General features: G+C 58.1%; 2 protein-coding genes across 20 annotated transcripts in view; one reads left to right on the top strand and one right to left on the bottom strand.

The window, feature by feature from the left end:
* Positions 1–10823, top strand: part of DNM1 (dynamin 1) — a 45375-nt gene extending 34552 nt beyond the window's left edge. For 2 of the 6 annotated variants that reach the window (XM_059072688.2, XM_067040644.1), the window contains 7 exons: positions 2247–2356; positions 3106–3217; positions 3658–3669; positions 4044–4214; positions 5508–5749; positions 6120–6335; positions 9562–10823. In XM_059072688.2, coding sequence (XP_058928671.1) covers positions 2247–2356; positions 3106–3217; positions 3658–3669; positions 4044–4214; positions 5508–5749; positions 6120–6335; positions 9562–9634 — 936 coding nt within the window. In that variant the 3' untranslated portion in view covers positions 9635–10823. Of the gene's footprint in view, positions 1–2246; positions 2357–3105; positions 3218–3657; positions 3670–4043; positions 4215–5507; positions 5750–6119; positions 6336–7716; positions 7719–8574; positions 8612–9561 lie in introns of all 6 variants that reach the window. The other 4 variants (XM_067040646.1, XM_067040645.1, XM_059072689.2 and 1 more) reach the window with 3 other exon arrangements.
* A 648-nt stretch (positions 10824–11471) lies between these two features.
* On the bottom strand, positions 11472–27700 carry GOLGA2 (golgin A2). Of its 14 annotated transcripts, none has more exons than XM_059072556.2 (27): positions 27559–27700; positions 26153–26275; positions 25120–25200; positions 22155–22271; positions 21837–21880; positions 21672–21735; positions 21192–21251; positions 20911–20991; positions 20065–20103; positions 19729–19791; positions 19549–19642; positions 19343–19449; positions 18065–18123; positions 17622–17763; positions 16774–16860; positions 16559–16666; positions 16267–16354; positions 15423–15760; positions 15007–15120; positions 14030–14254; positions 13883–13958; positions 13582–13673; positions 13115–13333; positions 12922–13024; positions 12720–12826; positions 12496–12646; positions 11472–12404 (listed from the first exon to the last, which is right to left on the bottom strand). In XM_059072556.2, exons 1-27 carry the CDS (start codon positions 27637–27639, stop codon positions 12187–12189), a joined length of 3081 nt encoding a protein of 1026 aa, XP_058928539.1. In that variant the 5' UTR covers positions 27640–27700; the 3' UTR covers positions 11472–12186. The 14 variants fall into 14 exon arrangements, with proteins under 14 accessions (XP_058928539.1, XP_058928541.1, XP_066896723.1 ...); XM_059072558.2 differs by having other exon boundaries at positions 13582–13670; positions 27559–27697; XM_067040622.1 differs by having other exon boundaries at positions 27208–27619.

Genomic DNA, 27700 nt, shown 5'->3' with positions numbered 1-27700 from the left:
CGAGAGAGGGCTGGTGTGCCATTGTGAGCGGGTGAGTGCGTCTGTGCGCATGTGTGTGCTTGGGACACGGATGTGCGATTTAAAATTCGCGTGTGGGAATGTATGTTTCCGAGTTGTAGGTGTGTTCGTGCCGAGGTAAGGTTGCGTGTGTGTGCTGGGCTGTGAGTGGGTCTTTTTGCCCTGAAACAGCTGGGGACACGGAGGTGGTCCGGGCTGGGCGAACGGTGATCTGTCCCCCTTCTCCACCCAGCCACCAGCCGTCTGCTCTTTGGGACCTGGGTGATCCTCTGGGCAGACAGGCGGCCGCCCACATCCCCAGCCCTCACTGAACCCCCATCTTCTCACTCTTCCTCCGCCACCCATCAGCAGCCCCAGCCCGTCCCACGGCATGGTGGCGCCCCCATCCCTGTTGCCTCCTCCCAGCCCACCCTGTGCCCCCCAAGGCCCCTGCCCCGGCTCCAGGCTCCGGTTCTGGGATGGCGTGCGGGGGTCGCTCCAGCTCTCCAGCGGCGGTGCCGAGGGTCTAACCCAGCCCAGCCTAACCAATGTGCAGACTACTGTACAATTTGGGAGTCCTGAACAGATAGTCTAAACACTGGGTAGACGGAGTGGACGTGTCCTCTGATCCATCCAGGCTGCAGTGTCTGTCCGTCGGGTGAGAGCTTCGGCCCCATGTCCTGGAGATGCAAGGTCCCCAGCCCAGCCCAGCCCAGCCAGCCCGGGGTCCCCTCTCTGCTCCGACTCCCCTTCTGCCTCCTTTGACGTGGCAGGGGTGAGCGGGAGCTCTGGCTGGGGAGGAGGGGCCTGGGGACGGGCCGGCCTGCGGGAAGGAGGGGGCTGCTCGTACCTAGTGTCCAACCCCAGAGCAGAGCGCAGGGCGGGTGGCGGCGGGGCCTCTCTCGAATGCTTCCAGATGTTCCCTGGCCGCGTGTGCAACTTCCTCCTCTCCTCCCCCAGCCGCCCTCTGGGGCTCCCGGCCACCCGCCTGGCATAAAGAGGGCTTTATGTGGCTGGACGGGCCAGGGGGGTGCGGGGGGCAGAGAGAGGTGGGCAGGATGACGCCAGGACGGGGAGCTGGGTCCTCCGAAACCCAGCCCCCGACCCGAGATCCGAGGCGAGGCTCACGCCCGAGCCCCAAGTCCTCCAAACCCACACAGTCACCCCCTGCCGCGCCCCCGGGGCGTGGGCCCTATGGTGTTGGGTTGGCTAGTGGGGTACAGGCAGCAGAAACCCCTCCCCTCCTCCCAGAGCCCCATCCTGGGGTACCTCCTCCGAAGATCCCTGAGCTCCTCCCCTCTGTCTGTAGGACAGAGAAGCCCACAGTCACGTGTCAGCCCCCACCAGACATACACACATGTGCACACAGGCCTGGCACCCACATGCCATCCACAGATAAGTGTATCTCCTCCCAGACGATACAGATAAACCAAACAGATTCGGCCCATTACGAAAACGATACGCACGTAAGTATGTGCACCCACAGCGCATGTCCCGCAGGTACATTCACGCAGACACGTGGACATTTACAGCTGCCACGCCTACGAAACTGTGCACACGTACAAACATGCTCACACGCACACACGGCCGGGCTGGCACCTCCTCAGGCACCCTCGTGCACACACAGGGACACACGGGCACACGCACAGTGGTGAGAGGACACACGCTCGGACATACACATGCTCGCACAGACATACAACCACACGCGTTGCACACACAGACTCACCGTCTCCGGGCTTATGCTGTGTGCCTGATTGCTAACACATGGGCAGCTGTGGGGAGTGGGCTGAGCCGGCCCTTTGAAGCTGCCAGGCCTGGTCGCCGCCCCCCTTCCCCGTCTCTCCAGTCAGGAAATGAAGTCAGAGGCTTATCCAAAGCAGGCCCCATCGGCCAGGCTGGGGGCAAGAGAGGCCGAGTGCGGGGTCCCTGGCTGGGGCTGGCCTGGCTTGCGTCCAGGGCTTGCTTGGGGCGGGATGTGGGAGCCAAGCTCAGCCTCGCCACCCGAGGCTCTTGAGCTCTGGCATGGATGCAGAGGCGGTGGGAAGGGCTCGAACGCCGTGGGGAGCCGAGGTGCCCAGCAGACCCAGGGCTCCGTGGCCAGGCTTTCGTCAGACAGCGCCCGTGCGGCGCGAGGGGGCTGGTGGTCTACAGCCCCAGGTCCCCCCGCCCCGCAACATGGAGCATCCTTAGGGAGTGAGGCATAGCAGAGACAGCACCAGCCTCACCCATCACTCCTCCCTCTCCCCCAGGAGAAAGAGAAGAAATACATGCTGTCCGTGGACAACCTGAAGCTACGGGACGTGGAGAAGGGCTTCATGTCCAGCAAGCACGTCTTTGCCCTCTTCAACACGGAGCAGAGGTGCCTGCCTGCCCCCGCGGGGCCCTGGGGAGTAAAGACAGGCCCACAGATTCAGAAGAGAGAGAGAGAGATCTGCCCCAGGCTCCCCAGCAAGTCATTCATTTGACGAATGTTTGTTGAGTTTCTAATCTGTGCTAGACTCATGTCAAGATCTCGTTACTGGCCTCCCTCCCGCCACCCCTTCCCTTCTCCTTCCTGCCTTTCCTCCCCGCCTCTCCGTCTCTCTCTCTCTCTCTCTCTCTCCCTCCCTCCTTCCTCCCCTCCTGTCCTTCTGCAATCACTTGGTTAGTACCTGCCCTGCATAAGATACTGGCTGTACCAGGCCTCTCCCCTCCCAACCCAGGGCTGACTCTAGTAGACTTTCTCCTACTCAGAGATGAGGGTTCAATACAGCTGCCAAGAGGGGAAAGCCTGGGAGGGGGACCAATGGGGGTTGAGATCTAAACCAGGGGCTGCACGGTCATGGGTGCCCCTTTTATGAGAGCTCAGTCCCTTTCTAATAGAGTATTTTACTGCTCATTTCACTAAATCCTCTCAATGACCCTAAAAGGCAAGAATTGTTATTATTAACCCATCTTCCAGACGAGAAAACTAAGGCTGGGAGAGAAGAAGGGACTTGCCAGAGCTGGGAAGTAAGAAAGCCAGGATTGGCCCACAGGCACGATGACCCCAGTCCACGCACGCCCTTAACCATCAAGGTGAACGGGCTTTGCCCCCCATCTCCCCTCACCACCTGCCCCATCTTGCAGGAACGTCTACAAGGATTATCGGCAGCTGGAGCTGGCCTGTGAGACACAGGAGGAGGTGGACAGCTGGAAGGCCTCCTTCCTGAGGGCTGGCGTGTACCCCGAGCGTGTTGGGGTGAGTGGCTAGCTGCTTAAAATAAGGGGCTCCGGGGGGAGCCATCCACAGTGATGCCAAGCCATGCCATATTTTCGAGCTCTTCCTGGGCTCAGAAATAGCAGGGATCCTCTCCCCACCTGCTCTGGGGTGGGATCAGAGTTAACCCTTCCTCCCATCCTTCTCCAATGCAGTTTTACACGACCCTTTCTCTGACACAGATGGCATTTCCGGCATCCCTTTCATATGATCGTGGCTTCTTGTGACTGCCTTCACTTTTCTACCCTCTTTCACTGTGACAATGTCTAGAGTTGCCTTACAGTTGGGGTGCAGTGCCCTGGGTTTACTCAGTCCCTCCTCTTTTCCTGTGTGTGTCTGCTACGGCTGTGCTCGCTGGTGGCGGTGGCGATGATGGCAATGCTGCTGTGGTGACCTCTATGGCTTTGGTGTGGGCCTCCCAGGACAAAGAGAAAGTGAGTGTGTCCCTCTCTCACCTTCTGCCAGGCATCTCTAGCCTGGCGACAGATCTGGCCAGGCCTTTAGCATCAGGAAGGGTCCTTGGAGATGTCCTTTCCTAATTTATGGACTCGGAAAGTAACGCAAATTCTGGGTACTAGAGTCAGAGCCAAGATAAGGCTGAATGAGGGTCTGGGGTCCTGAGAGGCACTGGGGTGGGAAGAGCCCAGAGAGCCAGAGCTATGGGGGAGCTGGTGTCTTTGTATACAGGCCAGTTGCTTCTCTCTGTATCTCAGCGTTCCAGGCGTCCTTGAAGGGGCTGGGACCCTGGGGATGCCTGGAACCGGGCTTTGAGGGCCCAACCATCCTGATGCCCGGTCCTCAATGGCAGGCCAGTGAGACGGAGGAGAATGGCTCAGACAACTTCATGCACTCCATGGACCCACAGCTGGAGCGGCAGGTGGAGACCATCCGGAACTTGGTGGACTCATACATGGCCATCGTCAACAAGACCGTCCGGGACCTCATGCCTAAGACCATCATGCACCTCATGATCAACAATGTGGGTGCACCACCGCGTGGGGGCGGGTGGCCAGGTTGGCCTGGGTAGGCACGGGCTAGTCACATGGGACCAAGTCTGGGGAGGGAGGCATGGGTCCACGCCAGAGCTATCCAATAGAAATATAATGCGAGGGCTTCCCTGGTGGCGCAGTGGTTGAGAGTCCGCCTGCCGATGCAGGGGACACAGGTTCGTGCCCCGGTCCGGGAAGATCCCACATGCCGCAGAGCGGCTGGGCCCGTGAGCCGTGGCCGCTGAGCCTGAGCGTCCGGAGCCTGTGCTCCGCAACGGGAGAGGCCACAGCGGTGAGAGGCCCGCGTACCGCAAAAAAAAAAAAAAAAAAAAGAAAGAAATATAATGTGAGCTTCGTATATTATTTTGTAGATTCACACAACCAAGTTGTTCCAAGCTTGCTTAAATGCTTTACAGGAGGGGCTAGGAATCTGCATCTTTTGAGAACTCCCAGATCCTGTTTTGAGGTCTCCCACACCATGTTTTGAGATACACACCCCACGGAACCACTTCCACCCATGGCTTAGTGAAAAAGCATGGCCCGAGGGGAATTAGAACTGTGTTGGAATCCTGGCTTTGCCGCAAATTCCCTGTGTGACTTTGAGCAAACGAACTACCCGCTCTGAGCCTCTGTTTTCTTATGTGTAAAATATGGATAATGATAGAGTTGAGGATTGAATGAATATAAAATGCATAACAACACAGTGCCCAGCATGTAGTAGGTGCTCGACATAAATTTAGATAATGAATAAATGAGACACAGGCCTATGGCATAAAAAAACCTCAGCATCTCTCCACAAATGTTCCAGAGCCTGGGTCAGGTAACATCTGGGAATTTTTAAGGAGAACATTAACCCATGCCCTACACACAGAGACTCACATTTCACCCAGTCCAGGCACACAGTCACACCTGTTACTCAAGGGCTCAGAAATTTTAAACTGTCGTCTTCCTTATTTTGGTCCAGTGCAGCATACAAGTCTTTGGAAAGGGTGAAATACCCCATTTTACAGATGAGGAAACTGAGGCTGAAATAAGCTGAGTAACCAGGCGTCCTGGTGCATAATAGGCCCTGAGTGTTCTCCTAGATCTATGACCTTGAACAGTTCACTTTTCTTCTCTGGACCATCTGAGAAAAAGGGCAAGCGGGGAGGCGGGGAAGCGAGGGAGATCTCTGAGTTTAGGCAGGGGCAGAGCCCCATCCCCGAGCTAGTAGGGCCCGGCGGGGAGGGCAAATTGGTACAGGTGTCAGGTCCCAGCCCTCTCTTCTCTTTGCCCGCCCGCAGACCAAGGAATTCATCTTCTCGGAGCTGCTGGCCAACCTGTACTCGTGCGGGGACCAGAACACACTGATGGAGGAGTCGGCCGAGCAGGCGCAGCGGCGCGACGAGATGCTGCGCATGTATCACGCACTGAAAGAGGCTCTCAGCATCATCGGCGACATCAACACGACCACTGTCAGCACGCCCATGCCCCCGCCCGTGGACGACTCCTGGCTGCAGGTGCAGAGCGTACCGGCTGGACGCAGGTACCAGGGCCGGCTCCCACGGCCCCAAAGCCCCCCAGCCCGGGGCCCGCTGCAGGAGGGCCGGGACCGGGCAGTGGCGCGCCAGCGTCACCGGGATGGCTCCCACCTGGAGCGAGGGGCGGGGCTTATAGCGAGGCAGGGCTTATCGCGGGGCGGGGCTTGCCGTGGAGAGCTGGCTGCTGGGAGTGGTGGAGCTGGAACACTGGAGCTTCTGGGGGCGGGCTTAAACTCCGGCGAAAACCTAAGGCGCGGAGGGGCGGGGCTTGCGCGCAAGAGCGTGGTCGGCACCCAGCTGGGGGCGGGGCCTCACGGTGGGGCGGAGTCGCTCATCTCTCTCCCCTCCTTGTCCTTCGCTCCCTGTCGCCCGCAGGTCACCTACGTCCAGCCCCACACCGCAGCGCCGAGCCCCCGCGGTGCCCCCAGCCCGGCCCGGGTCGCGGGGCCCTGCTCCTGGGCCTCCGCCTGCTGGGTCCGCCCTAGGGGGGGCGCCCCCCGTGCCCTCCAGGCCGGGGGCTTCCCCTGACCCCTTCGGTCCTCCCCCCCAGGTGCCCTCGCGCCCCAACCGCGCCCCGCCCGGGGTCCCCAGGTGAGTAGGGGCTGAAAGCGGCGGCGGAGACCGCCGGGCGGGCGTGGCCGGGAGGGAGGTGGGGCCGGATTCCGGAGCATCGGCCCAGGTCGCCAGAGCTGGCCCTCTCTGTCCAGGTCACTCGGACCGTGGGTGCCAGAGCCACCGGGGGTGTGGCCGAGGGCTGGCGGAGCCTGCCCCCAGGGAGCGCTGAGTTCCGCAGGTGGTCGTTTCTGGGGAGGGGCCGTGGGGCTTGTCCCTCCTGCCCTCTTCTTTCCAGCACTTGCATGGCGCTTCCCTCCTTTTTCACTCTCTCTCTCTCTCTCTCACGCGTTGCCTCCCTTCTCCTTTCCCCTTCTAGCCGCTCTCCTCCGTTCTCCATTCCGTCCTCTACATCTGTCTCCCAGCTCCTAGTGAGCCTACCTCAGATCTGAGGATCTGAACCCAAATCCTCTCTGGATGGGTAGATTTTATTAACTTACACTCAGGGCTACCTTGGTGCCCGCACTTCCCAGTCCTGACTCTTTGGACCTGTCCCCGGGGGTTGTGACTGTGTGACCAGCAAGGTGTGTGATGTGTGTGTGGGCGTGCACACAGATGTGAGAGTGTAAGAATGTCACCCAGGCATGCGGTAGGACATGGAGCAGCTGGGAAAGGGGCCTGGGAGCCATGGGACAGCCTGATGGCTTTCTTCCTTCCCCTTGCCTCCGGCCCTACCTGGCCTGAACCAACGTGGTGGGTGTGCGGGCCGGAGTGGGTGGAGGCTGCCCCATTCCCAGAAATCTCCAGGGAAAAGGGTTCTACTTCATCCCTTGCCTTTGCCTTCTTGACCCATGACCTTCTTTCAAGGAAGCTCACTCTGATATTTAACTCAGTCTGCCTTGTTTCCACTGGCCATGTTCTCTGAGGAAGAACACATCAGACCAATAATATCCATTTATGTTTCCAGATGGCTGGAGGGTAGGGCCATGGGTCTAACCTCCATGAACCTACAGTGAAGCAGAGATGGGGCTTGCTCTATGGTGACCTGACGGCCAAGGCAGATGGGGTAAAGCAGGCAGCGTGGTGTTGGTCAGGGGCACTGGACTGGAGTGGGCCTTTAGGCGAGTCACTTTCCCTTCCAGGGCCTCAGTTTCCCTTCTGCCAAATGATATTTAACATTCTGCCTTTCTCCCAGGGTTGGTGTGGGGATCAGGGGAGACAGTGGCTATAAGGATGCCACATTAACTGCAGAAGTGGCTATAGGAACTATTTGCTAACTTCCAACGTGAGTTCAGATTCTTAAGGGTATTTGACCTGCCCAGGCCTGTGCCGAGGTGTGACATGAGAACTGTAAGATCTGGTACCTGCTCTGACTCTAGTCTGGCTGACACACGGGAAGTCACAGCCTCAGAGGAGAGAGCAGTCTGGGGAGCTTCAAGGCAGCTTGACTTCGGTGAGATCCCAGGGCTGATGGAGATAAGGCTCGGGTGGTGAGGAGTCAGGAGGGCATCTGGGTCAGGAGCAGCAAGTGGGCAAAGGTTTAGTGTGGAATGCATTGAGAGCTGCTGGCCAGAGCAGAGTGCAGGTAGAATGAGGAAGAATAAGAAAAGGTTGCCCTGGGGACTTCCCTGGGGGTTCCCGTGGTTAAGATTCTGCACTTCCACTGCCGGGGGGCACGGGTTCGATCCCTGGTCAGGGAGCTAAGATCCTGCGTGCCGTGCAGCACGGCCAAAAAAAAGAAAAAACAGTTTGCCCTGGGTAAGGTGGGGCAGGTTGGAGAACCTTCAAAGTCCACGGAAGAGGTTGACTTGTTGGGACTCAGTGCAGTGAGCAGTAGGGAGCCACGGAAGGCTCTTGGGCGGAGACATGACAGCTTGGACCCTAAGAAAGCAAGACCTGTCCCTTCTGGAGCAATGCAGGTGGCCCCCTGAGCACGCCAGGCACGAGTGTGCAGGGAGCTGGTGCAAATGCCTCCTGTGTGCGGGCGAGCTTCTGTGTTGTGACTCCGCCCCCGCGTGTGCTTCAGTGTGCCAAGTGGCTGCATGCCCCAGATCCATGCTGCACGCGCCGGCCAGCAAGGTTGCTGGGCGTTGGGGGGCGGGGAGGGGTGTATGCGTGTTGTTTGTGGGCATGTGTGTCAGCGTGTGCATGCGGGGCCGTGGAGCCTCACCGCATGTGTGTGCACGCCCGGGCGTGTGCGTGTGTGTGTCCCCCCCACCCCCAGGCCTGCCCCGTCCGTGAGCGTGAACTGCCACGTTGATTTCGTGCTGTCTTTCAGAATCACTATCAGTGACCCCTGAGGAGCGTCAGCCACGGTAGGTACAGGCCTCTCCGCCCGCTGCATGAACCGGTGTGTCTGCCCCCTGCCGCACCAGCTCCACACTGCAGGGCGAACCTGGGACCTCAGAGGCAGGCCCCCCCTCCCTCTCCCTTCTGCAGCTCCAGACTTATTCTTTCCTCTTTCTGTCCTCGCTGCCAGCTGGCTCTCTCACCTCCCTTCTCAGCAAGCCTCGGGACTCAGTGCCACTGCCCAAGACCTCCATGGCTGAGCCTGGGGAGGTCTTGGGACAGGCTCCGCACCCAAGCAGGCAAGCCTGGGTCCTCTCTGGAGGCGTCAGAAAGAGCACAGAGCTCATGGTTCATGGTGTTAGGGGCAGGGAGCTTGGCGGGGCGGGCGGGGGGGTGTGGTAGGACTGGACTCAGGCATCCGGAAGCCTTGGCATCTCACCCTGGGGTACCACACTCATTCCCAGATCTGAGCCCTGCTGCTGAGGCAGGGCAGCCAGCTCCCAGCCTGGGAGCTCTGGAAACCGAATCCACGATAGGGCAGAGGAAGTCAAAGTCCCACCTCCTTTATCGAGCCAGCAAGCGAGCAGCAGCTGGGGGTGAAGGCTCTGGTTATTTGATGATTTGGGAAAGCCTGAGTGGCCCCCCCACCATCAGCCCAGAGCACAGCTCACAGGCCAGGCAGGTCACACCGCCCCTTCCCCTGCCTCCACGGTACTGTCGCTCCTGCTGGTGCAGGACTGAAGGCGGCGTCCTCAGCCCCCGGGTGGAGCATCGTGGCCAGCCCGCAGGCTCATCCACCTGGGCCCGTTGCTCCTAGGGGTGACCTCCACTTCTCCGCTAAGGGGATGACGGTGTCTGCGGACCTGGGCAAGCCAGTTTCTCTGAGTTCCGCCCCAGCTGGGCCCCCAAACTCGCCCAGCGAGCCTGCCTGCCCGTCTGCACCTGCGCTGACTCTTGCTCTTCTGCTTTTCCCCAGCAGGAAGGGCCCAGCCTCACCTACGCGACCTGCGGTCCCCCGACCAGCTGAGGCTCCCCTCTTAGACTTATAAGCCTGTGGCCACTGGCATCCAGCCGCCTGCCCTCCCTGCCTCCCCAGGGTCCCGTTAGAGGACTCGTGGGCTTTCTGCCCACCCAGAGGGGCCTCGAGCGCTCCCTCCAGCCATCCTGTTAGCTTTGCCCTCCTGGTTCAAACAGTGTTCTTTCTCTTGTCTTTCTCCGTCAGGCCTGGTGGCTGTCGCTTGGGGTTCACGGCCCCATACTCCCCGAGGCTAGGGATGGCCCTGTGCCAGTGGGTTGAAAGACAGGGGGCCAGAGAAGGGGGAGGCCAGAGGGGGCCGAGCACGTGTCTGGAGCTGTGGGTGCACTGCCTGGTGGTGTGTGAGAGACCAGCGTGTGTGGAGGGGTGGGCGCTGCCCCAGCCTTTACCCCAGACCCCCGTGAGGCTCTGGCCCCTGCCCATCTCCTGCCCTTCTACCTTCCCTTTCTCATGTCTCTTCTCTATTCCAGAACCCTTGCCCACACCTGGGTCTTCTGCCCCTGCCCTCCTCTCCCCCGACTGCCGGGCTATGCTGCCCTTGCCTTACCAGCTCTCTCCCCCTTTTCTCTCTCCCGTTCTCTCTTTGCTTTCTCTCCAACTGCCAGCCGATCGGGTCAGGCAAGTCCATCCCGACCTGAGAGCCCCAGGCCCCCCTTCGACCTCTAACCAGATCCCTCCTAGTCCTCGGAGACCTCCTTTTCCAAGCCTGCCTGGACGGCTGTTCTGTGACTTGACAGTGGCTACCCAGCCCCAGAGCTTCCCCTTCATCTGTGACTTAGTCTGTTGTAGTGGTGAGCTGACACATCCAGGCGTGATGTTGGTGAAACTTGTGCCCCTCTGTGGTCTCGCTCCTGCGCAGTTCTATAAATATCTATAAATACTCATATATATATATATACACACACACACACATATGGCCAAGCCTCACCTCTAGTGTCAGGAATCAATCACCATGCTGTCCTGGAGGAGTCTTGTGGCCCAACTACAAGGGAACGCTTTCACCCTGACATCCCCCTCCAAAGCGTGCCACCTCCGACGAGCCCCCCTGTCGTACCCAGCCTGTGGACAGCCAGCCCCCCTCTGCTGCCCTCCTGTCCCTACCCCCCCCCTCGAACACGGGGGTGCTGTACTGGCAGCTGTGTGGTTCTCTGACCACTACCAGTCTTGCTGTCTCTTGGCTGAGAATAAAACCCATTTCTGGATGATGGGGAACAGCGTGTCCTCCGTGGCCTGTGTTCTCTGTGGCGCTCAGGGAGCGGTAAAGGTTTAAACATTGGGGTGTGAGGGATGGGGAAGGGTCCAGCTATTGCTAGGGTGCTGTTAAGATGTGGAGAAAAAAAGCCCCATCCTCTTCGAGTCCTACTGGGAAAGCACCTGGAGTCAGCTGATCCTCGTCCTGTGAAACCTGCTCTGGCCACTAGGGGGCCCGGAGGGAGGACTGCGAGGTGCTGGCCAGGCGGGCACCGTGGAAGGACAGGGAGAACAGGCCACCAGAGGGGCAGGGTGATGGAATGGAAAACGCCTGGACCAGCAGTCAGCACTCAGGGTGCTGCGGCAACCCTTCCTTCCCCTCCCTGGGGTTAGATCTGACTTCCGAGTCTCTCCGCCATTAAGGCAGGACTGCCCCGAGAGCCCCACGGCAGTGCCCCTGGGGACCCCCAGTCTTCACCAGGCAGCATGCAGGTGACAGGCCTTGGGAGAGCTCTGACAGCCCGGCTGGATGTGCTCGGACATACTGGGGACCAGCACGACCAGAAGCTTGCCCTCTGCTGGCAGGACCCGCTCCCTGTTCAGTGCTCACGGCACAGGACCCAGTGACGCAAGAAAAAGGAACACGCAGGGACGAGCAGTATGGCTAAATTCATTTATTCTGAAATAAAAAGTGAAACAGGAGTCGAATCACCCGGGCACAAACCCGTCCCCGCCTCCACCTTCTCTCTCCGTCCTACACTATCAATAAATAATTTCCCCCAGCCCCAAATATTTAACAGAAGGTCCTCCCCATTTACCAGCACCAACCTCCACTGTGATACAGGGGGCTTCCCTACCTCCAGAATATACAAAATGTTACACAGGTACAGTATAAACACTGGGTAGGGAGCCCACCCCGCCACCAGCTTACGTCCTTGCCTGGCCTCGGTTTGCCCAACCTGCCCAAGGCCTGTGCGAGTGCTGCCCAGTTGTCTGGCTGGGCGAGGGGGTGGGGGGGGCGGGTGTGCCCCAAAGTGCCTCTGAATAGAGGATGCATGAGCCCCTCTGAATGGAGGACCGCTTGGTGGGGGTGAGGAGACCAGCAGGGATCCCCTGCTCCCCAAGAACGGCAGCCTCTTAAATAAACTTTTATTGAGCCTCCGGCTCTTTATTTTTCTGGAACTATTAAGAGATCAACACACAGCCCTGGCCAAGATGGCAAGGGGTCTGCACCTATTTACCTCCCCTCATTAGACAGGGGTTTTTTTAGGGATGAAGGGGTGCCAGGAAGGAGGGGCGGGGCGGCAGGCACCAGTAGGGGAAGGGCGCCCTGGCCCCAGTCTCCTCCGGTCTTTGCCCGCTAGTGTCAGGCAGCTAGACCACCATGATCTTCACTTCATTGTTGTGATCAGCTTGGTAGAAAAAGGGGATGCAGGCGTTGCTGCCCAAGACTGGGTACTCCTCGGGGTTCTGGATCTCGTGCAGCAGTTGCATGATCTGCTGCGCAGTGGGGTTCTCAGGGGTCGTCTGGCCCCGCAGGGCTTCCCCCTGCGTGGGGTCCACGTTGTCCTCAAGGCTCACCTCATGGAGATCTTTGTAGAGAGAGAGAGAGAGGCGGGGCTCGGAGTGGCGTGCCAGCCCTCCCCTGCCTGCCCGCCAGTCCTCCCCAAGGGCGCTACTCACCAGCCTCGTCGACGGCACCAGCCTCCTGGGGGGCTGGGGGGGCTGTAGCGGGCTCACCAGCAGCCCTCTGGGCAGCCAGGAACTTGCCACACCATTCATTTCGCTCGCCCACCAGGTGTAATACCAGTTCCCGGAGCTCCAGCAGCTTCACCTGGAGGGAGAGGCGCTCAGCACCCGCGCCCCGCCCCACCCCCGCCCACAGAGACGGTCTCGAGGACCCCCACCTTCATTTCCTCCTTGTCCTGAGCCAGGCGGCTGATGTACTCCTCCTTCTCCTGGTGCCGCGCCTTCAGCACCGCCCTCTGACTCTGATAAAGGGCGATGTACTCTCCTGCGGGGAGCGGGGAGGGCGAACGGGGCTCAGGCGCAGGGCTGCCCCGATCCAGCCCGCGGCCCCCCGCCCCGGGCCCCAGCCTCTCCACTCACCAATAGTGTCTGTCTCTCCGGACAGCTGGATACAGCGATGCTCCAGCTCCTCTACCCGCTCCTTCAGATCCACTTTCTCCTGCATGAGCGCCGTAAAGCGGCCCTGAAGCCAGAAGAGCAGGGTCAGGGCTCGGGAGCGAAATGACCGCAGGCCCCCACCCTTCCTGGACCCCACTGGGGGCGACCCAGTCACCTGCAGCTTGTCCATGGCCACCTGTAGGGCCTGGTGGGTCTCCGCAGGCACACTGTCCCCCCCGATCCCGGACGCTGGGGCTTCCTTCTCCGCCCGGTCCTGGGCCGGGGCTGCCAGGTGAGCCAGGCGCTGGCAGCGCAGCTTTTCCTCCTTCAGCTGCCCGCGCAGCCGGGCCTGCTCTTCCTCAGCACTGGCTAAGGCCGAGTTAAAAAATGCCACCTGCGAGTGAGAGGTGTGCGCATGCTTTTGTGGGGGATACCGAGGACCAGCGAGGGATGCTCCCCCTCTCGGGGTCTTAGCGGGCATGCCTGTGGTTCAAGGACGACACGGCATCTGACTATGGCTCCCGGGGGAGCTTGGGGGTCCAGAGAAGTCAGCGGGAGGGAAACCACAAAGAGTGTCTGAGAGGAAGCACAGACGGAGGCGGGAAGTAAGACAGGCAAGGAGCGGGAGGGAGGTCAGCTCACCAGCAGCTCTCGGCTGTCGAGCTCCTCTGGCACGCTCAGCTTCGGCCGGGGGGCCTCCTCATCCTTCTCCTCACCGTCCAGTCCATCTCCTGCTGGGGACACACGGAGGGGCCTCAGACGACCCGACAAGGCAGGTGGAGCAGGCCGGGAAGAGAGCGTGCGGCCCAGCTCTGCCCCTCACCTCACCGGCTGCGGGAAGAGGATTCGCTGTCCTAAAGGCCTCTTCTAACTCAATTCCACGCTGCTAACAGTGCCCCTGCCTCTCAGCCTGGGTGCTCTCCCTCCGGGCCGTCCTACTTACCTTGCCCAGGCACAGCCATGAGGTCCAGCCGGGCCTGTAGCTGCCGGTTCTGCTGGTTGGCTGCTTCCAGGCGCTCCTAAGGGGCCAGGAAAGAGAGTGAGGAGGGACTCAGGTCGCAGGCGGAGCCCTGCAGCCCGACGCCCTCACCTGGGTCTCCTGTAACTCCTGGTGGGCCATCTGGACCGCCACCTTGCCCTGGACTTCCTCGTGCTGCAGCTGGTCCATGAGCTGGGTCTGCAGCAGCGCCTGCTTGTGCAGCTCCTCCTTCTCGGAGGCCAGCTGCTGATAGGCGGCCGCGTACTGCTGCAGGTGGCTCAGGCACTGGTCCCGCTGCTGCTGCAGGTCCTGAGCCTCCTGGCTCTTCACCTCCACCTGCGGGAAGACCCTGGAGGTGAGGGCAGGCTGTGGCTTCCTTCCGCAGTCTGAGCCCACAGACTGGGGAGGGAGGTTGGGCACAGACCCCTCTGCCAGAGGCAGGCACCGCGAGGCTCTGCTGGCTGCCCAGAGCCCCATGCCGCCTTCACCCAGCCCTCATGACAAGCTTCTTTCTATCTTAACTTGAGGCCGCAGACGGGTGGAAAAACAGAGCTCCAGCCAACATCCGTGAGGTGCACGCTGAGTGCCTAAGGCTTTACATGCATGATTCTCTAATCTCCAACACCTCTAGCAGAAAAATGATAACCTTTTTTTTTTTTTTTTTCTCCCTATTTTTTTGGCAGCTCCACACCGTCATGCAGGATCTTAGTTCCCCGACCAGGGATCGATCCCACACCATCTGCAGTGGAGTCTCAACCACTAGACAGCCAGGGAAGTCCTGCTAACCTCCTTTTAAGATAAGGAAACTGAGGCTTAGAGATGCGAGGGCTGAATCCAGGGCTGAACCCAAGGAGCTGGCCACCGTACAACCTCTCTTCCCCTCTAATTACGGGCTCGATGCCTCTAGCGGGGACAACGAACGACCTACGGCCCAGGGCTACTCAACTCTGAAAGTCAGAGGCCAGGGGGCAACAAGTAGTCACAGGCTCTGAAGGACTCCGGGGTCACCTGTCCTGGCCCCAGGTCCCTCCCTCGCTCCCCAGAGGCTGGTGCCTGACTCCTAGCCCTTCCGCTGGGGCAGGGGTTACCGTCTCCTTCAGCTCTCCTAGCTTCTCCTGCAGCTGGCCCAGCTTCTTGGCCAGCTCCTCCTTGACGTGCTGCTCCGAATGCAGCGCGCTGGTTATCTCCATGTTCTCATTGGACTGCACAGAGAGAAGCCATCAGTGGCCACCCAATGCAGCTGGAGACCCCAGAACTCGGTGTCCACCTCCCACAGCTCAGGGAAGGGTGGAGGCAGGTAGGAAAGTCTGCCCCTTCCCCCCACAACCCTCCGAGCAGGACTCTCCGGCTCACAGTGTGCCTTCGTGGGCACCATTTCGCAAAAGGTCCATATCACCCATTTTAAAGGTGGGAAAACCAAGGCCCCAGACGGGTTAAGTGCCTCGCCCCGCCCCAAAAGACTTGGCCAGGGAGGAGGGCAGGCTGGCCGGGAAGGGCTGCGCACCAGCCTGACGAATCCGTTCTGCAGTTCAGCCAGCTGCTCCTTGAGCTCGCGGTTCTGGGACAGCGCACGGCTGATGGTGACGCGGTCGCTCTGCATGCTCTCTAGAATCTGCTTGCGCTCCTCCGCCTGCTTCCCCCAGCACTCGGCTGCCCGCTCCAGCTCCAGCAGCCGCTGCTCCTGCTCCTGATTCAGGTGACTCAGACTTTCGTTGTCCTTCACCTGAGCCTGCAGCTGCCGTGCCAGGCTCTGCAGTTCCTTCTGTAGCTGTTCGGCCTCTGCCTGCAGCCGTTGTTCTACCTCCGAGGGCCCGGCTGGGGGCTCCTGAGGCGGAGGCACAGCTGAGAAAGGGAGCACACCATCAGGGCCTCTCACCTCTGCAGTCTCCAAAAACCGGTTTTGTTTTCTTTCGTTTGTTTGTTTTTGGCCGCACCAGCGCGGCATGAGGGATCTCATTTCCCCAACCAGGGATCGAACCCGTGCCCCCATGCAGCGGAAGCACAGAGCTTCAACCACTGGACTGCCAGGGAAGTCCCTCCGAAACACCTTCTTCTTGGTCCACGGCTCCTGATTCAGCCTCCTTGCCCCAAATCTTGGCTTCCTGGCTCAATCTTTCAAGACACGTTCAAACGGAGTTCCTTACATCTTTATGCTCAAGACCACTTCACCCCTTTTTTTGCAGACGGGGACCCCGAGGCTCACTCAGGGAAACTGCAAGACTTGCCAGCTCCTGGGACAGACCTCTTTCCCTCGGCCACGGTGCCCCCCCACCCACTCACCTCCGCTCCCCGCCGTCCTCACCAGCCCCGACACAACGCTGCTCCCAGGTCCCCCGGCCCCGGCTTACCGAGCTCGGTCCTCAGTTTGGCCAAAGTGGTCTCCAGCTCCTGCACCTGACTCATGCTGCACTCCTTTTCTTCCCTCAGCTTGCCCATCTGCCCGAAGCATGGGTGGAAGGGTGGGGGGAGAGCACAGGAGGGGGTCAAGGCCGGGCGACCACCTCCCTCTCTCACCCCCACCCTCTAGATACACACTCCCACCTCTGGCTGCACGCAGCAAGTGTCGGGATTCCTACTTCACAGGTGCCCAGCGAGACCAGGCGACCTGTCTAAGGGGGGGGGTGGAAGGTCACCTCTCACCTGCTCCAACATCTGCTGCATCTTCTGCTGCCAGACGGCATTCTCTTCTTTCATATTCACCACATACTGGTCCCTCTCTGCCTGCAGCTGCTTCAGAGAATCCTTCAGCTGCGAGAGTGGGCACAGGAGTTACCACGGGCTGCCGTGGGGCCTCGCCTGCTCCCGGTCACCTGGGGTCATCGTCCTCCCACACCCCTCTCCCTGCACAATCTCACCCGCTCCACGTGGGTCTCCAACTGTGCCTGCCCGTCCAGGGCCTGCTGTAACTGCTGGCTGCTGTCAGCGGTCGGTTGACTAGAAAACTGGATGGTGAAAAATGAGGTTGGACCCGGGACGCCCAGGCTGCTCCATGCGACGCCCCCCAAAGGTCGATCAACGTACAGCTCAGGGCTGTCCTCGTGTTCTTAGAACCAGGTCCACAGGCTTTATTTTTACTACATACTCGTTGCTCTCCAACCACCCCAATCCAGTGTGTATCCTTCTGGACCCTTTTCCATACACACGCAAAGCCGGTTAATTAACGCACAGCGCAGCTGTGCTGTCACGGGGTAGTGTCACATATGGTTCTGCAACTTAATTTCGCTTTGCGGCAAACAAGATATACTTAATTTTTTGTAATGGTTACATAGTAGTCCGACATATGAATGTGGCATACGTTAACCGTACCCTTAACCGATGGCAGGAGGGCAGAGAATCACTGTGCATATGCAGGAAGACTAAAGAGGAGGCCCTCTGAGACGTGAGCGCCCCGTCTACCTGGAGGCTTGGCCCCGAGAGGAAGGCAGCGGACTCACGGGCTAGCCTTAAAACTGTCATCCATAAAACAATGGTTTTCAACCAGGATGCTTTAAAAAAAAAAAAATTTAAAAGGCCTCTCCCTGAGATTCCGATTCCAGAGGTCTGGGCAAGGCCCCGGTTTTTCTCCTATCTCTAGAGGAGTCTATGGCAGGACCGGAACAAGGATCCAAACTGTCTGGCTCCTGGCCGGAGGCCACCCACAATGACCCTGAGAGGCCCTGGCCCCGCCAGCTGGGGCCCGCACGCCCGGGGGCTCCAGCCCCACCTGCTGCAGCAGCAGCTCGGACATCTCCACCTTCTTCTGCAGCTCCTCCATCCCCAGCTGCATGGCCGCCTTCTCTTTCGCCATGACCCGCAGCTTCTCCTCCAGCTCCGAGGTCTGCTGCTTCAGGTCCTCGTTGCTTTTGCTGTGGGCGGCAGTGGGGGAGGCGTGAGTAAAGAACGGAAAGGGTCGCTCCGGTGACCAACCCACCACCACCTTTGCCGCAGAACCACAGAACGGTCGCTTGGGAAGGGACCCCAGGATCAAGAGTCACAAGTGGCAGGCCACAGAGAGGACATGAGTTGCCTGAGGCCAGGGCAGGAGTCGGTGGCACAGCTGGGACAGCAGAGCCTGGCTCTGCACGCATGCAAAGCTGCACCAGCTCCTCACCCCGCCCCCTTGGCTCCCCCCAACTTCCCAGCCCTCCCCCACTATCCCCATCCTACTTGTTCTTGTATAAGTCCAGCCTGAGGGAATCTCGCTGTTTGGTTAATTCTTTGTTGTACTGCAAACACGGAGAGGCGAGGTCAGGAGAAGGGAGGTGGAAGACGCAGACAACAGCAGCAACAGGCCCGACCCCCAGCAACACGTCCTCACCCGGTGTCAGGCTTTGTATTTTTTTCAAAGCACTTCCAAGCTCATGTTCTTACTTGGTTTTAGTAAGAACTCGGGAAGGGTGGAAAAGGCAGGTGGAGAGCGCTAACTCCCGGCTGGCTCACAGGCCCGGGGACAGCAGACAACGCTGCCGTCACTCTCGCCAGTACCAGCCCCACGCCCGAACCTTTCCTGAACACTCTCTCAGCCAACATTCCCATTCCAAACTCACAATCACCCTGCGAGGCAGTTATTATGACCATCTCCACTTTACGGGTGAACAACACGGAGCATTCGAGGTTAAGTGGCTCGCCTAACATCACTTAGAGCTGAGACTCTTTTTTTTTTTTTTTTTTTTTTTGCGGTACGCGGGCCTCTCACTGTTGTGGCCTCTCCCATTGCGGAGCGTAGGCTCCGGACGCGCAGGCTCAGCGGCCACGGCTCACGGGCCCAGCCGCTCCGCGGCACGTGGGATCCTCCCGGACCGGGGCACGAACCCGCGTCCCCTGCATCGGCAGGCGGATTCTCAACCACTGCGCCACCAGGGAAGCCCGAGCTGAGACTCTTGAACCACGTTCTCTCCCCGGGGTGGGAGCACAGATATGACGGGGGCATTGAATTGTATTGTAATCTCTTGTTCATTTTTTGAACGGATGATACACTCACATGGCCCCTAACTCAGAAGGTACCAAAGTGACCTATCTCTCAGCCATCCTGTTCCTCTCCCCTGGGTTTTTATGAATCCTTTCCGACCTGTCTTATATATATTTCACACACGTACTTCCTCTCTCTTAGTGCGGTAATGGATAAAAATACCGTTCTGAACCTTCACAGCCCGAACACCTAGCACTTGGGCCGGAGCCCGCAGCCAGTAATGGGCAAGGCCGGCGCTCTGGCTCTGGGCTCTGCATCCAGCGCTCGCTCTAGACGGCACTCCCCCCTCCCCCAGCAACTCACCATGGCAACCAACTCACGCCCGGGTTGCTTCTCACAATCACACACTTTAAAGCAGCAAGACACGGCCAGTGCTGCCTTCTGGGTGGCAAGTCACTCCCCCCTTGCCGAAGGGACCTTTAGGCTCCCCCCACCCACACAGCACCTCCAGCGGATGGGCAGGCTGCTGGGCTCACCCTATCGGCCTGCTTCTGCTGCGTGGAGACGGCAGACAGCGTCCGTTCCAGCTCTCCCACACGCTGCCTGGACGACCGCAGGCGATTAGCAAGCTCCTCCAACTCTCCTGAAATGCCAGCACGAGAAGGGAAGCCCAGAGAAAGAATCCCGCTGAAGGCCAGCCAGTGTGCCCGGCCGCGGGCTGAAAGGGCGCCTAGATTCCCACCTGCTTTCTGCCTGGCTGCCTGTTGGGTGTGAGCCAGAGCTGTCTGTAATTCCGTCTTCTCAGACACCAGAATCCCTATGGTCTGGATGTGGACCTTTGGGAGAAAGGGCAAACAAGTGCTAAAAGCAGAAAAGCAATGTTTCCTGGGGGCCATGAGGGACCCTGGTTCAGCCCACTCACCTGCAGCTGTTCTCTCAGAGCCCCTTGTTCCTTCACGAACTTTTTCTCAAATTCCTTCTTCTCCTGCAGGAAAAGAGAAGAAACAGCTCTTACCGGTAGGCAGAGGTGGAACGGCAAAGGATATAGTCCCCGGAATGTCATCACTGGCCCAGGACAGGCCCACCGATGAGAACAGATAATCGGCCACCCGGGGAGTAGGGACGGGAAGCGAGGGGCACGGGGTAGGCCCCCTCTTTCTCCAGGCTGCCAGCAGGCAAGAGGAGAATGGGCCTCTACATCTGAATCCTCCCCCAAACCCATCAGCCACGGGAGGAGCAGACAAAGAAATCGCGTTACTTTTTCCAGTTGATCCAGAATTTCCTGGTTCTCTTGTCTCTGTGGGGAGAGTCATAGGAAGGTGACTGAGATTGTCCCCCTTTCCCACGACCCTCAGACCAAGGAGGAGGGACAGGCAGGGGCCAGGAATGGGTTAGAAAGGGAGAGTTCATGGGGACGTAAACGGACGAACGCTTCTCGAGCTAAGAGACTTTGGGTCTTGGGAAGTTTTGCTCATGGCTACAGTAGCGAGAGTCTGGATCTGATTCCCTTGAAGGGACAATGACATAAACCTCTAGAAATGGAGTCTGAGAAGGCCAGACCACCCTCTGCCAGCTCACGATCAGGAAGGGGGCATTCACTCAAGGAATGTTTCCTGAGCACACACTGCAGGCCAGGTTCTGTTCTTAAGAGCACAGATATGGGAACGAAAACGACCTTTAAATCTTTGATTTTTTGAACTTAAAGGGACCTTGGACACCCTCTAATTCTACCTCCTCAGGAAACGAAAGCCCAGAGAGGACAATTGACTTGTCCAAGGCCAAAGTCGGAACAAATCAGGGGCTGAGTCAGGGCTGGAACACACCAGTCAAGCTAGAGCTCCCCCTACAGGCAAGAGCCCCAGGGCAAGCGTGGGGAGGACTCAAGCAGGGGTCTCTGGAGAACAGGGTAGGCAAAGAGGGCAGCCACAGAGAGAGCCATGCTGCATGCCGTGCTCCGGGGTCCCTCCAGCTGAGACCTAGGACCCCCGGCACCCCCATTCTCCCGTGGAACCAGGGGTCCCCAGCCCCTTTCTTCAGAGCCCCAAGGTGAGACTGGGGCCCCAGACGGGCAGCGTGGAATCCGGGGACAACACTGGACTCTTACCAATTGCTCTATCTTGCTACTGAGTTGTTTGTTTGTTAGATTGCTGGAGTCCAGGGCTACTGATAGTTCTTGGTACCGGCTCTGAGGCGCATGCAGAGAGGAGGAGGAGGAGTTGGAGGAGGGGCGGGGAGAGGTAGAGAGAGCAATCATTAGGGTTGGGGGGGTGTCTGGGCTGTCTCAGCTGGCAGTGGGGCACCCAGGCCCCGCCGTGGGAGGAGGGAGGTGGGGGCAGGTGACGGCTGGCCTGCAGGGTCACTGGGCCACAGTGCAGGCCCCCTTACCTCCAGATTCTTTATGTCAGTACAGGATGCTAGACCCTCCCCGTTGATGTAAGATGGAGACTAGAAGAGACGAAAGGGTTCACGTGGAAACGTGATCTATCCCCCTCGAGGCCTAAGCCCTCTCCAACATCTTCCCCATCGACTGGCAACGTTTCTTCTTCTGCCTAACTTGCCACCACCCCCCCTTAACCCCTCCCTGTGCCAATTTCTCCTCGTTCTTAATTCCCCCTTGTCTCCCCGCTCCCAAGCAGCTCTCATCTGCAGGATAAAATGATGTAACCAATCTCATGGTCCAACCCCTTCATCTGGACAGCATCAAAGAAGAGACTCAGAGAAGTAATGACTAGCTAAACATTATCCAGCCAAGCTGCCTGGTCCCAGGACCTTCCCTTCCTCTTGGGAAACTCTGCCTCGGTTTCTTTCCGTCATATTTTCCTTCCCACTCTAGCCCACTCCGGGCCCCAGTTTTGGGGGTGGTACCTCAGACACAAGACCGTTGAGCTGCTGAGAGAGCTGTCGCAGGCTCTCGGTGGATGAGAAAGATCTGGGGATGAACACAGCAGTCAGGGGTGCAGGAGGCTTGATGGGAAAGAGGGGGTCATGGGCAGTGGCCTAGGGACTGCGGGCCCCGTGGGAGACACTCACGTGCTTTCATCAATGGGACTAGGATCATTGTCAGCATCATGGTTCTGTTTGGAAAGAAACGCATGAATCGGTCATTCAGTTTCCAGTAAGAACCACCCACGGTGCCAAGCTCACTCCAACCACTTTCCGTCCGCCCGCACCTTAAGGAGAACCTGCCTTTGGCCTCCCCCACCCCAGTCCTCAGGAAGGGCGCCTCGCTCTAGGAGCCAAGCTACCTGAGGAAAGGGGAAGAGGCTCCACAGAAGGTCCAGGCCTCCAGGAAGGAGGAGGGGGTGGGCATAGAGTGGGGCAGCAGGCCAAGGGGGAAGAGGCACGAACCTGAGTTGATGCCATGCTAGTGACACGGGGGGGACTAGCACAGGGGGAAGGGACACCGCCAGGTGACACGGTGTCATCAGCAGACAGTGTAACAGGAGCGGCACGGTCTTTGGGCGCCTGTCACAGAACAGAGCAGGGGGTTAGGGGGCCGCGCAGGGCAAAGTCGCCTCGCTGCCGTGAATGCAGGGGTGCAGAGCGGGTAGGACAGGTGCTGCTGCAGTCAGAGTGACAGTCACACATGCTGGGAGCCACTCTGGGGGGTGGCTACGGCTCGCCCAGACCTCGGGCCAGTCTGCAGCCTTCCGGGGCTGCACGGCCTCCTTCGAGAACGCGAGGGCCTCGTTCTCCCTGGAGCTCAGCTCCCTGGCTGACCTACGGCAGCTAGAGCGGGTGGAAGGAAGGTGTACCAAGTCGGGGAGAAGCAAGGCCCTGCTCTTCCAGAAAGCCAGCCTGTGCCCAGAGGGCCCCTCACCCGGGGCCGCACGCTGGGCAGAGGGTGGCAGTGACGAAGCAGCAGAGCGACCTGCCTCTTTCTTCTTGTTCTCCCTCCTTCCTTCCCTCCTTCCTGCAGCTACTGGTGTGTCTCCATGACTCAGGCCTTTTCTGGGAAAGAAGCTGCCCAACGAGAAGGCTCTCCCTGCTCTTAGAGGTAAAAGGAAAACCACGGCCACTACCCATCCCAACCTCCTGGCTCCAAAACACCTACCCAACCAAGAAACAGCTGAGAAACCAGAGGTAAGACGTCTACCCTTTGACTCTTGTCATCCTGTAGAACAATCGTGGGATTGAGGGCCAGGAGCCATGGAGAGGTTCTCTCTTGGCCCAAATGGATCCACTTGCTTGACCAGAGCCCCACTCGGCTGCTGTCCAGGCTCAGGCCTGACACTCGGTCCAAGCCTCTGGCTCGAGGGATCTAATGTTCAATAGGTGAGATGGGGCAGAGGGCTGATAAGCCAAAGCCTGACGAGGGAAGAGCACCGGGGAGCCGAGGCCTGGCCAACGAAGCTGAGTCTGGAAGCAAGAGGCTGCGCCTCTCTCGGGGGGAAGGGCTGCCTGCTCTCTGGAGCCTCAGCCCTGGCCTCTGAAAACCCAAACCTACTGCCCTCCTTGGAGCAAGCGGCGCGGAACCTGCGGAGCTGAAGATGAGTCGGCTGTTTGCTTGGTGACAGTCCCCACTGTGACCTCTGACGCCAGAACCTCGTGTTGCCTTGTCAACCTGGACTACTGAATCTAACAGCTAAGAGCCGGGGTCAGCAGCTGGCTAGGCCTGAGACTTTGGGGGAGGGGAGCACACTCTTAGCCACGGGCCCTGGCGAGCCCTGGGTCCCTCCTGGCCTCTTGGGTGCCCGCGGATCCCTAGCATTAGAAACAAGAAAGCTCAGAAGGGGAAAAAAGTCTTTTTCTGAGGACTTAAAGATACTTAATATGACTATGTTGTGAGCAACCAAGTTATTTCATAATCTTGAGTCATATAGCTAAGCATGGAATTTTAAACAACATTGTCCACTCCCCTCTAATGTCCCATTCCACTTTAAAAAAAACCCTTTTTTTTCCTATCCATTAGTCCTCGGCTCTGGAAATGCCGTCAGCTCTGTCCAGGATACTGCAATCACAGGCCTGCATTACTAGAGCAGGACACTTAAGTGAGAAAGTTATCGATATAGAGAGGATTTTAAAACGACAAGAAGGGAATATGGGGATCCGGGTCTTCGTGTCCAGGAGCAGCCGAAGGGTGCGGGCCCAGGGCCTTAGGACAAGAGCACAGACGCACAGCTTCGGGACTCCTGTAGGCCTGCGCTCCCCTCCCCGGGCCACCCAGCATCTCCTCTGAGCCAACAGGCTGAGTCACGGCACCTGGGCAGACCCGACCGACCGGGCCTGAGCAGCCCTCACGACTGAAAGACTCTCTAACCCCGGCCCCTCTCCCTGCCCATCGCCAGCAGGACCTGACCCCCTTCCAGCCCTACTCCTCTAGCCTGGCAGATGTCCCCCGAGGAAGTTCATTAAGGAGGAAGTGCCAACATCATGTCCGGAGGAGGTCATCTCCTAGTCCAGGGGCACCCCAGGCTCCCCGCCTTTCTGGAAAGTACTCTGTGAGCTCATACCCTGGCTGTTACCTGTACTACACCCTCTGCCTGGGACTCCCATTTCCCCTACTCTCAATGTGGATGACTGCTACCCACCTCGAATCTTCAAACCGGCCTCAAACGCCAGCCACCCCCTCCAGCCTCGAGTCCATTTAGAACCAACCTCTGCCTTGTCGAGCATTTGGAATGTTGCCATATTCCAAATGTTTCCTTCATCTGTTTTCTACAGCCCCTAGCAACATTCCTCTGCTCTCAAGGGCCCACTGAACATGGTTAAATGTCCAGTTAATTTTTAAAGGAGAATAGGGGCAGAATGTCCTGATCACTCATGTGTTTGGTTAACCTCACATCCCTTACAGATAGTTCCATTGAAAAAAATAACCTCAATCCTTGTAACTATAATGCAAACTCCTTTTCTCTTGACCCTACATTCCCTACTGCCAAACCAAAATGAACTGATCAACTCAAAAGAAAATCACAAACTACTTTGTGGTCTATTGGTCTTTCGGGGTCAGATGCCCAGGGGCCAAGACGCGAAGGTTTGGTCTTATTTAACCTCTCCTAGTTTGATAGCACCACGGACATTCAAACGGGAAGCTCAAAGAGCTCAAATCCCACACACCTGCTCTGGAAGCTATTCCCGAGTTACCTTTAACCTCCAAGGAGCATCTCACCTTCTCCAAGACGATAAAAGATGGGGGGGTCGCGGGGGAACCCAATCAACCAAGCAGGTGAAAAAGCAGACATGAACAGGCCCAGGGTTAATGACAGCAACATAAAATAAGCCAGAGGCAAAGTATCCCCCAAACCAGAGAAGCCTCGGGGCATGCAGAGCTGGGAGGGAGCAAGCCAGAGAGGGGGTCTCGGCACTGCCTCACCTTCCACTTGTCCAATGGGGGGATCGCTACCCCATTGGAGCGGTTAAGGTCGGACACCAGCACCTTCAGAATGTCCTGAATCTATAGGAGGCGAAAAGGGAAAAACAAGGGCAGGGAGAGAAAGAGAAAAGTGGCTTAGAGAGGCAAGAGAGTCAGGGAAGGAAGAAGAGATGGGTTCGGGGCCATGGAATGCTGGAGAAGAGAGAAAGGGACCAATACCACAGCCTGTGCCATTTTCCAAACAGCCACTTGCTGCCTTGCCAGAGGCAGAAATTAAGGTAAACAGATGGAAAAGTCCCCGGAACAATGCAGTCACATAGCTCCTTAGGCGAACAATGCAGCTCTTAACAGCTTCTTAGACCCTCAGGCCCAGACTTTTAAAAACCAGACTTCAGAACAAGGGTCCGCTTGAACAAAGCGGGCTACAGCGAAAAAATAAGTCTGAAAGACAACGATCTGATCCAACAGTGTCATCTTACAGATGAGGAAACTGAGGCCCACAGGGGACGAAGTGATTTTCTTGACGTCACCTGGCAAACTGGTGGCAAAGATGGCCTTGAAACTCAGATGATCTCCTAATCCAAGGGCCTGGGGCTCTCCTCACCACACCCTGGGGTTCTGTTGGTGCCTCTAAATGGAGAGCCTGAGGACAAGAGGCTGTTCTCACTGCCTGGCTTCCCACTGAGGCTGGGGCTGAGGAAGACCACCAGAGCAGTAAGTCAAATAGCAACTACTCTTTACGGAATGTTTACTCTGCACCCGGCCCTGTATTAAGGGGGTTGTTATGAAAACAACAACAATCTCATTTAAACTTCATAAGTACAAGACAGTATTACCCCAGTTTTACCAATGTGGAACCAGAGACCCAATGAGCTTAAACAATTTGCCCAAAACCCTATCTCCAACAGAGGGAGAGGTAGAATTCAAAACCAACCTTCTTAGCCAATATCTGACATTTCTTCCACAATCTTAACCACTACCCTCTCCTGCTGTCCCTTGAGCACCCCAGCCCACAGAAGGGGGCAAGACTCACATCCTCAGGCGAGGGGCCACCACCAGAAGTGGCTGTCTCTGGGCTATTGCCATTCTTGATCTTTCTTTTTTTCTTAGCTCCTGCAGGAACACCAGGGCTGTTCTTCTGCTGATATTCCCTTAACTGCAAAAAGGAAAAGCAGTGAGGCTCATGAGGACTGTAAGCCCCCTATGTTCATATCCTACTTTACAGTTTACAAGAAGCAGAGGTGGAAAAGTAAACATTTAATCAGACATCAGGGTCCTTTCTTACACCTCTGTTAGAGCTGCACACCACTGCTTCTCAAACTTTTACATCAGTATATCCTAATGGCAGAAGGCAGTGAAGGCACACACACCCTAGTGAATCTGGGAACGTAACAGAAAGAGGACAACCCAAACACCATTTCGGAGAGAAGTCTATTATAATCTTACAAATCTATGCAAATGTCGTCCCTAAACACATTACTATCAAAGGCTTTTTCTCTCTCAAGAGAATCAAGCGAAACTGATGCTCCAGTCCCATGTTTATCCTGTGGCACTCAGGGCACCCCGTGCTGAGATGATGATTTGGGAAAGATTCCCAGCTGTGAAGTTCAGTTTCACGCGATCTGTTCCACAGAGGATAAGCAGATCGCACTCCAGAGGAACACTGAATGACAGGCACTCTGGTCTCAGAATCAACGAATTAGAATGTAAGGTAGAAGATTCTGATTAAAACTGTCAAAGTCTCTCTGGACAGAAACCTGGGAGAAAACCAAACTAAACAAAGCACGTTCCCCCCACTGCCACCCTGAGATATTGTCAATGTTTCGAGATCACTGGTGAAGTGTAGGCTTTTCACGCTATCGACACCAAAGGATGGGGTACAGTCTAGAGTTGGGGAGCCTGAAACCCAGGTGGGACTTAGGTCCCATAGTCCCGAGGCCCCTTCAAGCTGGAAATTTGTGCTGCGACCAGAGAAACCGGAAAGGATGTGAAAACACAGGGGGACTGGGTCGTAAGATCAAACACCGGGCTCGTGGCGGTAATGACAATTCAGAGGAGGATTATGAGGTAACTAATTTCACTCCCTACCGATGCCCGAGTCGCCGTGGTGGAGGGGAACGCAAGGCCAAAACCGAGGTCCTTGAAGACCGGGAGCCCAGAGAGCCCAGGAGGTCCGGTTCTGGGCGGCAGGAGGCGAGGGCCGAGCCTGGTGCGGGAAGCCCCCGGGGTCACCGGCCCAAAGTCACCCAGGGGTGACGAGCGAGGGCGGGGGCTGGGCTGCCGGGGGGCGGGACTGGCTGAGAATACTTTTGGTGGGGCGCCAAGGGGCGCCGAGAGGCTCGCCCCGTGTGCCTCGGAGGCAGCACAGACTCTGGCCATGGCCCGGCCGTCGGAGGGGTCTCAGGCTGGGTCAGGGAGCCGCGACCCCGCACGTTTTACCTTTTTCTTGGCCGCAGCCAATTTTCTCTGTCGGGTTTCTTCCGACATCCCGGGACGGGGCGGGGGAAGGGGGGGCCACATCAGCACGATCCCGGCAACCCCTGCGGAATTGCTTCCGGCAGCCGCCGCGCCAGTGTGAAAC

The sequence above is a fragment of the Kogia breviceps genome, chromosome 8, assembly GCF_026419965.1.
Source record: "Kogia breviceps isolate mKogBre1 chromosome 8, mKogBre1 haplotype 1, whole genome shotgun sequence".
NCBI lineage: Eukaryota > Metazoa > Chordata > Mammalia > Artiodactyla > Physeteridae > Kogia > Kogia breviceps.
The sequence above is the reverse complement of the archived record's forward strand: the minus strand, read 5'-3'. Positions and strand labels throughout refer to the sequence as shown.

What these genes read in the sequence shown, in the direction of transcription:
- GOLGA2 (XM_067040622.1), bottom strand. Translation starts at nt 27,498, where the DNA reads ATGGCCAGAGTCTGTGCTGCCTCCGAGGCACACGGGGCGAGCCTCTCG. An exon ending in TGGAGACCCACGTGGAGCGG is followed by an intron (nt 16,667 to 16,773) that starts GTGAGATTGTGC and finishes CCACTCTCGCAG; the next exon opens with CTGAAGGATTCTCTGAAGCA. An exon ending in TCGACAGCCGAGAGCTGCTG is followed by an intron (nt 13,334 to 13,581) that starts GTGAGCTGACCT and finishes TCTCACTCGCAG; the next exon opens with GTGGCATTTTTTAACTCGGC.